Source organism: Teleopsis dalmanni, chromosome 1 (assembly GCF_002237135.1).
Source record: "Teleopsis dalmanni isolate 2A chromosome 1, ASM223713v2, whole genome shotgun sequence".
NCBI lineage: Eukaryota > Metazoa > Arthropoda > Insecta > Diptera > Diopsidae > Teleopsis > Teleopsis dalmanni.
Genome location: NC_051846.1, coordinates 5,326,655 through 5,338,553, shown reverse-complemented (window position 1 = coordinate 5,338,553; position 11,899 = coordinate 5,326,655). Strand labels below are relative to the sequence as shown.

Here is an 11,899-nt window from a genome sequence, read left to right as displayed (position 1 = left end):
AATCGATATTAGCAGTAATTTAAGAATTTATTTTTATATGACGACTTTTTCAAAGATGTGGTAATATACCTAATATTAGGAACTCATAACATTAGGCATTAAAAATACTTGTAATTTATTTTGGTTATCTGTAAGCTTTATGTGTTTAATCGTCAATTACGGTACCAATATTTGCTTGACAATGCCACAAAGAAACTAAATCAAATTCACGATGACGTTAATAAGGTATATGAATATATTTTTAATTGATACCTTAAATGAAACGTCTTATGTATTTTCCATAAATCTATCTTTTATTAGTAGTAAGTAGTTATTAATATAATTAGCTTGAAAAACTCTTCTGTATGGTGGTTACAAATATATACTCAAAAAAATTACAGGTCATTTTTTGGTATCTGAAGAAAACACAGGCAGGGACCTCATAGCTTTGCACTTATTCAGGTCGAAACGGAGAGAATACATAATGTTAATAAATAGACTAGCAAACAAAAGTAGGCGTTAATAATTATACCAGTATGGTGTTCTGACGGATATGTAAGAACTTTGCACTCATTCATATTAAAACGATTATGAGATTTAATTGCAATTCATTATCGACAAATAGAGAACTAGCATTAAAATTCTCACAGCCAATCTAATCTTAAACTATTATGTCAAATTTTAAGTAAAATTCTATAATTTTTGAAAGTGCTGTATGAATTTTTTAAATCAATAATAAATAATAAAATATCCACATAGAAAAAGTCATTTACGATATATTACTACAACTGCGGACCCAAAAAAACAGTTTTTGAAATATCTTTTAATTATAAGTAAAGAATAGGAATAAGAATTCTTTATAAGAATAAAGAATATAAAATATTTTGTAAGAAAAATATTGTTACATTCGTCTGTCCATAAAAAGCGAGTTCCCAATTTGAAAATGTCATATAGATGTACGTAGAAGTATTTCCATTCATATCACTATATGAGTTTATCTAGAACTAGACTTTTTTGTATACTATAAACTAGTTCACTTAATGTGATTAAATAATTAATTCTAGCATCCGCATGCAAGAACTGGTCCGATCAAAGACTATTAATTCAGTTGACCATAACAGCCGTAACTCGTCCTTGGTGCTAGAATCTATTGCTTACTGCCGCCTGATGGTTATATCGTTTGACTTCATATTGGTACCGAATCAAATACCTTTCTAGCCGGAATACATTCTTCTATTCGCACGTTATCAAACGAGAGAAGCCGCCGTATTTTTATGCGCTCAACTATGTCAAGGGCGTAACAATTTCGAACAATTTTTCTTTTGACTGTTCCTAGCGCCTTCTCATCACTATTCGTTATTGTCTTAGCTCCTGCACTAAACATCAGGACATGCATTAGAAAAGACTTATAGAGCACGATTTATAAGTGGACAGAAATGTCGAGTGCCAAACAAATTTTTATAAAATTATTTGTTAATTAAATTTTTAAATCCGAAGAATTGTAAGCATATGAAGAAGTTTCGGTTCGGAACTTGTATTTATGAAATTTGGTCCCATTTCCAGATTTTTTTTTAACATTTTCAAATAACTTATTTCGTTTGCGATAAAATGATTGTTTTTAGATCCGGTTTTTGATCTTCACATATTATTAGTTATGCAAAAGTTTATTTTAATTGCAATTTTAGTAAAAAAGACTTTGGCACCAGGTCAACATACGCTATAAGAGATATTCCATTAGTATTGTCGGCTATTTGTATGATTTATCATCACCGCAAATATTTGAATCTAGACCAAATGTTTATATTTAGATCTTCAATATTTCGTATTGTCTCCAGCTTCCGTTCCTGTTGGATATATTTCATGCAAAGTGTATTATTTTCATCGAGTTGAGCTTTTGTAATCTTTTATTTATTTTTTTTTCATTTGATGACTGCTTTATTTTAAAACATCTTAGGCTATAGCTAATGTGGCTTTTATACTCTAGTGGTTACAATAGCTGTATTCAATTGCTATAAAATCCGGGTAGAATCAAAAAGTTTCTTGCTAAAGTATTTAATTTGTAGACAAAAGAACACTATTCTCTTGCTCTAACAGTTATGAAGTCCATCTTTGAATTTAAATTGTTAATTGTTGAAATATAATTTTCCAAAGATTTCAACAATAATGGCATTATTGTCATATGTCATTATGTCACTTTGACAAGTGCTTTAAGTAAGAGCAGGTGATTTTAACAGGAGACTTTACCAAGAGACTTGCTGTTTTTTGTCGCACTTCGAAGTAGACGAATACACCTATTGTTATATTTACTGTCAGTGCTTAATTTTTAGGAATATCAGATTATATTTAATGATTACTTTATACTCAAAAGGTCACAATAACATATCAATGTAAAATTAAAATTTATTATCAACTGCAACACTAAGTCTCAAATTGAGAATTAAAATTTAAAATTTGATGTTATTTGCAATATTTGCAGATTTAAAATGCAGTAAAAAGTGGTACTTTAATTAAAGTTACACAATACTTAGTCATTAGAATACTAATTACCTTGCAAACATTAATTAACAAAAATATTCATGCTATGAAAATCTCAACCGAACAAATTTAATTTGTACAAAATGTACAAGACAAACAACAAAAAGCAGAGCAACTTACTTTATACAAATAAAATTGAAATGGAAAAAATGGACTAAACATACACACATACATACATATACTAATCTCTTAGCACTGTATGAAACACAGTTATACGAGTATACACATGTATGTGCATATTTATGCTGATGTATGTATTTACGTATATCAAATGTACAAAATTGCACCATTTAAAGACACATTTCACCCTCAAAATAAGTTGGTAATTGCTAAGAACTTACAAAGTTACAATGACTGCAACAAATTTACACGATATGCTGCTGCTAGTGCTTTCGTTGTTGCTGCTGTTGCTGTTGTTACTGTTGTTAGTGTTGTTGCCACTGTTGATGATGATGATTATAATGACGATGATGAGAAGTTTAATGTTGGTAATGAGGCGCAACTCATGCACAGAAAATTGTAGTAAATGAAAAAAAACCCAAACTTTTATAGAAAATGGCACACAGTCGTTGCTGGCTTACAGTGCCTTCTAACCACCCACACTCTGCAAGTGCCATGTTACTCTAAGTTGCGTTACGTACATAATGTGCATACGTAACAACACTCCATAATGGCTGTAATTATCCCTCGTTTTTTCAGCAATTTCTGAAAATTTTGAACATTTCACCATCGAATTTAATAAAAGGTAAGGGTTGTCATTAGAGAGCACAAGAGTATGAAATAAAACTTTGAAATAAAATTAGTAGGCACCCAAACTCCTAACGTTAGCCACGCCTGCTATTGTAATATTATTTTATAATGGACATTTTTCACTATACTAGCCGACACCCAGGCTTACTGCTATCTCGCTTCGACAACAGTTGCTGAAAAGTGTGCGCAAATCAAATACTCCATCTTTGTTGTGAAAGCGAAAGTAGACATGTGTGCGTGAAATAGAGAGCGTGAGCATGGTATATGTGTGAGCAAAGAGAGTTGCAGTAATTGAGCGCACGCATTTAAATTCTTTATCAATCAGGTTCCAATAAAGGTAATGTCAAATAAGAAAAAGTGGTTGAAAATTGTATAAGACAGTCGAAACAACAACAACGATACCAACAACAACAGCAAGAGCAGTGGCAATATCAACCAAATCGTTATTGAATAATGTGAATGTATTGTATATGACAAGAAAACCTTTGAAGTTTTATCACAGTCGTTTTCGCGATTTCGTAGCAGTAAAACGTATCGCGTTTGCCGCTAAATTGTTGAAGAATTGTTTGTGTTTTTGTGTGACAAATTAGTGCAAATTTAAAAACAATTTCAAAATTGAATTTTTACTATCAATGATTCAAAAAAAAGTTACTCTAAAATTCATTAATACTCAATTAAAAAAAATAAATATTATTAAAAAAGAAAACTAAAGTCAAAAAAAAAAACAAACAGTATTAAAACAAAATGTCAAGTGCTCAAGTGTCACAACCGCCAACATTACAACAGTTACAACAGCATCAACAACAACAACAGCAACAACATATATCACATTTTCTGAATCATATAGCCGCTGCTCAGCATCAGCATCATCAACAACAATTACAACAACACAATCTATCACCACAACGCAGTGATTATCAAAATGATAATACACGCTCAACAATCTCGCCACGATCACCAACACATTCCAATAGTCCAACTCATTCGCCAAGTCCTTCACATTCCACAACTAATTCACCACGCAGTACGCATAATAGTACAATAAGTCCACAACCAGAAACGCCAACACAAATGTCGACTTCACTGCAACTAACAGCACCTAATGGTAACTTACCTTTACTTGTGGCACCAATGCCAGCACTGCCACACGGTGTAGCAGTAACTGCAGCACCATTAAACTTACCACCTCCACCACCAAATATCAGCAACAACTTACGTGATCAACGAATTTTCTCACCTCCGCTTTCGCAGCCGCAAACAAACCAAACGCATCGCTTATATGACAGTTTTCCAGCTAATGCACTACCAGTGCCGCATCCAGCTTTAGTCAATGGCTGTTATCCTATGCCTCGTTTGCCACTCACCACAGTCATGTTAACCCAACAACAAGCGTCGCCCGCTTCACCAAACGCCACCACTACACCTCCACAAAGTCAACCGAAAAAATCATTTTGCATTGATGCTCTATTAGCAAAGAATCAAAATGTTAATGAGACACAGGACAATGCACATGTAAAAAGCGATGCTGCCATTGACGAAAGATTGTCCGCTTATTCGCACGTTGACTTGAATGCTATTAGCATGAGTGAGCAAGAAGCAATGCAGAGAATACGTGAATCGCGTGAATACGATACGCCTAGTCCCGACGGCATGTCAAGGTGAGTCTGATTAATTAATTTAAATTTAATTAAATTCATTAGAGATGTGGGTTTTATTTGAAGAGTTCTGTTTTTTGGTAAATTGATATATATTTGCTAAGTACTTACTTTAACATATCTATGTAATTAATTTTTATAATTAAGAGATAATTAAATAAGCCCGGCTTACTTGAATATTTGTGTTCAAAAATTTAAATAACTTTTAAACAGATTTTTGAAATATAACTGATTTGTAATAAGTGGTTCATATATATTTCCAATTAAGTAGAATTTATTAAGCGTTAAGATGAGGATAAATTAGATATATAATGTGCGACATTTATTAAACAAAATTTAAAACTTTTATATACACCACTCATACAATTGTAATTTTAAGACTAGTTTAGGTAAATGTCCATCTTCAGTATTACCACTCCTATCAGGTTGTTTTAGTTAATACTCATAACATTAATATTAATTATTTATAAAAAGAATAGAGTAGATTAATCAGCTCTACCTATATATAAAGATAAATATGATATGGTTGCAGTAACATATTAGCACTTTACTTCCTGTTCACCTTAATTAGCAATGTTGCGCTGTTTTGCTACCACTTCCCTCGCAAGAAATCTTAAGATATAAAAGGACTAAAACTAAATCCATCCTGTAGAATTTAGATAATTTAACAGATATTTTGTCTTCACCGATGAACAGTCTGTCAAACTGTCATCAAAGTACTTTCCCCAGAACCTATTTCTTTTGAAATGAAAAGCCAAATATGACCCAAGAAAAATGTATATGTGATATATAAATTATTTATTGTGCGTCAACTCAATCTTAAATATAATAAAAAAGAAAAGAAATAATGAAGATTCAAATCAGCTAATCTCGATTTTTAAAACATACCTACATAAATTTTACAATCCTATTGGAAAGTATAACACATAGAAGTATTATATATTACAAATATTTTATTGACATAATATACCACTATTTCAACAATTAAAGATTATAACTATCCAAAGTAGTGTCATTAACCAGAACATGGGCTTTTGATGTCACATGTGTTTAGGAGTACTAGAATAATGATAAAAATTTTTTGGAAAATAATGATTATTAGACATAGATTAAAAACACATAAAGATAAAAAAGATTAATATTAGTTTAACTACTCCATTGTGTAAATTATTATCTCACTTCAATAATTGTATGATGCTTATCATGGCTAGTCCACAAAAAACTACTGTAGACTTTGAAGAGTTTTGTCAGGATATATAATAGTTTTAGAAATTTTGGTTATACATTTTAGAGTTCATTTTAGAGTTCCAGTTTTAAAATATTTCTCTCTATAACTCGACTCGACTCTATCCAAAGAAAGCAAATCATGTTTTCAAAAAATCAGATATTACTTATGTTGACTACGCATTCCCGTTGAGAAGATTTGTGAATGACAGTCTATGCTTCATTTGATTTTTATTAACTACATTAGTGCTTTGGACATCAGATGAGAAACTAAATCTGAAGAAACCTAAGATATGGGGTTAGATATGCATGTGTACTTTAACATAGTGGATTAGCTTCACATCCCTTTGAAACTAAACCAGAATCGGGAAAAGGTTTTGTTCTTTCAATGATTTTTAAAAGTCATTGCCTAATTTCAGTGATATATTCGGATAACGAATGATATAAATACTTAATTAAAATAGCTGTACTTAAAATCGATTCTGAGAAGAAGAATGCAACCAAAATAAATAGCTCAAGTAAAAGTTTTTCTGGTCAACAAACTTAGAACCTGTAGTCAAATTTTGGGCTATAGTGAGACAAAATTGGTATAGGCGTAAATTACCAAAGTAAAAATCACCTTTTTAAAACCATGCGCTTTAAGCAGTTTTTCCGACATTTTCTTACTGATTTCTTACTGAACCTATATAATTCCAAGATAACACAAGACGAATTAAGGTTATGTAACAGAGATATATTTACAAATCTAAGGTAATGTAAGTCCAATATATTTTAAAAAATAATTAATCTTGATTACACGTTACCTTAAAGTTAGTTCCAATTTTAAACTGTACTTCGCGTAACAAATAACATCCAAGTGAATGAGATGTGAATAGCAAGCAAGCGAATTAATTTCGAGTGATTGAATAATTCAATGCAAAAGTGAGACTAAAACCTAAATATCAGGCAGAAGTAGTTGTGATCTGTGGTATTTACTTAATCTTTTATGTGAATGTTTAAATCCCAAAATTATTATTTACGAAAATCTGGAATTAAACGATCTATCTAGAGGAAGATTTTTGGTATTTCGATTCACTAAAGATTGTTTCTTTAATTATTTTTCATTGCTGGCAAGATTTTATTTTTAAATAATTTTTTGCACTTTTATTGTTTAAATACTGAATTATATATTTACGTTATATTTTTACCCAAATATTCTATGGAGAATAGGTAGCCTATAGAAAGTTGTTATTAAGACTAGTTTTGAACATCAAATTTTGCTTCTAAGAGGTGGTAATAGAACTATTCGTTAAATATTTAAAATAACTTTTCAACTAATCAATGAAATAGAAGAAGAAACTTAGAGACAGAAACACATATGTGACCATTTATTATCCCTATCACCGAGAAATTGAACTACTACTTTACAGCGATTTTTCGTTTCACACAATAGTCTCGTAATATGATTTCTGATTATTAATGAGTCATAAAAATTATTACAAGGCTATTATTATGTATTAATTTATGTTATATGTATAACAAAGTATATAGCAAATCACAAAAGTAAAAATTTAATAATTGCTTTATGGTATATTCACTATTAAGTCCGGCTTGTATATAAATATGTTCATTCACGAAGTTACGATTAATGCTATATATGTATGTATACTCAATCAAAACCTTTTATATATATATTTTTCTTAAGAAACTTATTAAACTTACTATAAAAACCGTTTAAAATGCTTTACATAATTAAATAAATCCTAATTGGGTTAATATAATATTATTTACGTATACAATCCATTATTACATAGTGATTTTGAATCAAATATTACATATTCAATTTTGAACAACGACGAAAAGAAGGTCTTAAATAATATTTACAAAACTAATTCAGCAATTGAAAACTGCTTTTCCGTCACTTAAAATCGACATTTTTTAACCGCAAATAAGCTTAAAATTCAATGTCCGTCTTTAATGGCTGAAATCCTATAGAAAAAAACAGCACCGGCCTGTAATTAAATTATTACATGCGACTATAAATGAATTGTGATGGGCCAACCGCTGACAACTCGCATGTATTATTCAACGTTTTGAAGTGCTGCTAAATCAGCAGAAATGTAAACGCAAATAAACATAATTGCGAAGCTTTTGCGGCTTTTAATTAATTGATTTTAAATAATTTTTTTCTATGAACTGTAAATGAACAGGTGGGGAATGGTGTTGCAAATCTGCTTGTCTAATGGCAGGTATGTTATAGGCATTTTGTGTCCAAAATGCGTGTGAACATGTTATGTTTACTTAAAAGCTTAGATAATTGATTTGATTGGATCATGATTGACAGCTGACTTGGTTGATGGACTTGACAAATCTGACAGTTTTTGCTTTTTATACACAATATACTGGGTAACTAGTAGAGAATTTAAGTTTAGCATTTTTTTACCTTTTTTCTTTTTAAACAGTACAAAATTATATTTGATCAAAATTATAAAAATTATAAATAAAATCAAAATTATACATAAAAATATAATCAAATAATTTAAATTATTTTAAATGTATTTAAAAAATTGTGAGGAAATTTTGATCTCCGGTCTCAGAGACAGAGAGATCTAATATATAATAATACATAAGCAATATATAGGGACGTTCAAGTTCTATTGTCCTGTCACACGAAATATTCTTTAATTAAAAATTGGACAGAGGGGAGAATAATTAGCAAAGCAGGTTCGTTGAAGCATATTCGAAGATGGACCCTTAAATAATTATTCTTACAATATTATGCCAACTAATTACAAGCATGTAACATTATCTTTCCTTTTCTGTTATGTGCAATAGCTCTTATTCTTTGTAAATTGTAATTGCAAAGTTCTTTTAGGATATCAGTCTTTAAAAATTTCATACAATTTCGTAACAGGATATCAGTTTCAAGATTGTAATTACAAATAGCTTCTTGAATATCAGTCTTTTAAAAACCTCCCGAAAATTGTTTAAAGATATTAGTCCTTAGATGGCTGAAAAAATTAGTGTATTAGTGTACATTAGTGTATACATTAGCCTCTACATTAGAGGCCTGTAGATCTTTCTTTATAGTTTCATTTCAAATTAATAAACTCATTTTATAAAACATCTTGCAACTAATTGATTGGTGTTTGCACTCAAAACATGAGTGTTTTAATTGATCTATTCCAGTATTCTGTGACTTTTTATAGAATTAAATTGTATATATATGTACTCCTGTGCGTAATTAAATCTCAAAATTAACTTTTTAAATGTTTTCACATGTATAATATATTTTAGCAGTACTATGATATTTTATTTTATATTAAATTTATATTGTAAAAATAAAAATTATTTAAAACAATATCTTTTTATTGTACATAATTTGTTATTAAAAACCATAAACCCTAATTAATACATATATCACTAAGTCAATTTATTCCAATTTTTTTAAACACTTTTTCAAATGATACATTAGTTTAACTTAAAATTTCAATGTTTATTTTCTAATGTATATCTTTGGTATTTTCAGATCGGAATCTCCAACCTCATCGCATCGTTCTAGTCCGCCTATAAGTCCCGGTTGTGAAGATCAACATCATATGGGCATGCGTATGGATTTTCATGATGAATTCAAAAAACCTATACCACCACATAGTCCAATTAGGCCTCAAGACTTTCCTTTATATGCTGGTGGACATCCTTATCAATTACTAGCTCAAGGTGGTTCTGCATTTCATCGCCCACTGGATCCATCAGGAAAACCCATACCGGTGAGTAAACACCAGTTTAACAATTGTTTCATAAATTTGTTTATAATGCAGAATCATAAATTTTGAACAAAAATTATTCAAGAAAATTATATTCTAAATAATATATATATTTTTTGATCCTTTTTACAGATTCCGATGGGTCATAATTTTATGCCTTCCCACCTGCAGTTTGAATTTTTAGCACGTGCTGGTATGCTACACCATCGAATACCCGAATTAGCCGCCTATCCTCATCATGCCATACTAGGTAAAACCCGTCGGCCACGTACAGCATTTACCTCACAACAATTACTAGAACTTGAGAAACAATTTAAGCAGAATAAATATTTATCCCGCCCTAAACGTTTCGAGGTAGCTAGTGGTCTGATGCTTTCTGAAACGCAAGTAAAAATATGGTTTCAAAATCGACGCATGAAATGGAAACGATCCAAAAAGGCTCAACAAGAAGCTAAAGAACGTGCCAAACAACAACAACAACAAAGCTCCAATGGAGCTGCCAGTTAGTAATTGTCTTCAGTCCATATAGTACTTACCGACTAATTGAAGTAAGTTGAGTACTAAGATACATCCAAAGGCAATTGTTATTCTAGTCAAAACAGCGCTTTAAGTAGTCTATACCGAAGCTACCAAACCATAAGACACAAAGAACCGTGTGAACACACTTTCAGTAGCGGACTTTGTTATTTGCTTGCTGGTGACACCCTGTAAGTGCTTTATGCGTAGGTAATGTGTTAATTAACGCACTATTTTAACACGTTTGCAATTTGTTTAATTTGGTTTCGTGATTCTGAGTCGCTGATGTTGTCAAATTAAAATTACGTTTGAATTTACCATTTTTAAGGTTTTTTGAGATTATGCGTGCGTATTGCAAAAAAAAAAATAAAAACAATTTAACAAAATTTTCGCATTGTGTGATAAAACAAGTAATCTATTAGTATTAGAACTTTATGTAAAAATAAAAAGTTGTAAATATAATTGTAATTATGTAGAATATATTACAAATAAAAATTATTTAATTATATTGTAAAATTAAAAACTTGCATTGTTTTAAAAAGTTCAAAAATAATTTCTAGATATAAATTAATAATTAGGCTCATTCGGGATTTAAAAGCTTTAAAAGTTTAGGAGCTTTTTGGCTACTTAAAATTCTTGTATAAGGAGTTCCATTCTATATTACTAAAATTCTTTTTGTAACCTTAGAGTATATTTCGAAGGGCTCACAAGATAGCTTGTTCAGCATTCTTAGGAGCTTAAGTCTGAATATGGGATATAAAGAATATATTTTATTGAGTCGTAGTCCTCGGAAAAAGGGGGTAAAAAAGCAATAAGATAAAAGCCATAAAAGTTGGATATAACAAGTAAAAAAATTATAGAAAACCTTAAAACCTTAATCCTTGTAAGCTTAACTCTACAATAGTTTTTAAGCCAATCTGGGTAGTCTCGTTTTGAAATATAGCTTTTTATAAAACATGTAGGCTTTTTAAATTGAGAACAGACACATTAACGTATTAAATATTTTACATTGAAGGAGAGTAGCACCGGATTGAGGTGATTTTAAATTTTTATTTTTAAGCAGAGCCATAAACAAAGTTATAATAAATATATTATTGGTATACAAATGTTACAGTTCTCTTTAGTAAATGGGTACATTTTAAATTATTACTTAAAAGTTTATATTATTTTATTCACTTTTACAGTTTAAGATTATATAAAGTTTGAGATTATTATCGCAGATAACACAGTTTGGTAAAGACAATAATTACCAATTATTGATCCATGCTCTTTCTGAAAAATGTAATGATGATAATAAATGCAAACCGAGAGTGTTTCAAAAATGTTACTCATATTAACAACATCACAACTCAGCTTCTATTACTTGCAGTAGGTGAGTATGATAACATAAGATGATATAAGCACTGTATTGGACTCAGGTGTAAAGACGATTCACTATGAATCGCGCAATGTGCGAAATGAAGACATTGTGAGTTTTTTGTGAACTTGAACTCA

The 11,899-nt window shown here is 30.2% G+C and overlaps 1 protein-coding gene across 1 annotated transcript; it reads left to right on the top strand.

The window, feature by feature from the left end:
- Positions 1-3,943: 3,943 nt before the first annotated feature.
- LOC119673048 (homeotic protein labial) lies at positions 3,944-10,749 on the top strand. Its single transcript, XM_038084260.1, has 3 exons — positions 3,944-4,922; positions 9,652-9,892; positions 10,022-10,749. Exons 1-3 carry the CDS (start codon positions 4,009-4,011, stop codon positions 10,394-10,396), a joined length of 1,530 nt encoding a protein of 509 aa, XP_037940188.1. The 5' UTR covers positions 3,944-4,008; the 3' UTR covers positions 10,397-10,749.
- The last annotated feature ends 1,150 nt before the right edge of the window (positions 10,750-11,899 follow it).

Coding starts and splice junctions, on each gene's coding strand:
- LOC119673048 (XM_038084260.1), top strand. CDS start 4,009: ATGTCAAGTGCTCAAGTGTCACAACCGCCAACATTACAACAGTTACAA. Junction 4,923..9,651: donor AGTCCCGACGGCATGTCAAG/GTGAGTCTGATT, acceptor TGGTATTTTCAG/ATCGGAATCTCCAACCTCAT. Junction 9,893..10,021: donor CATCAGGAAAACCCATACCG/GTGAGTAAACAC, acceptor TCCTTTTTACAG/ATTCCGATGGGTCATAATTT.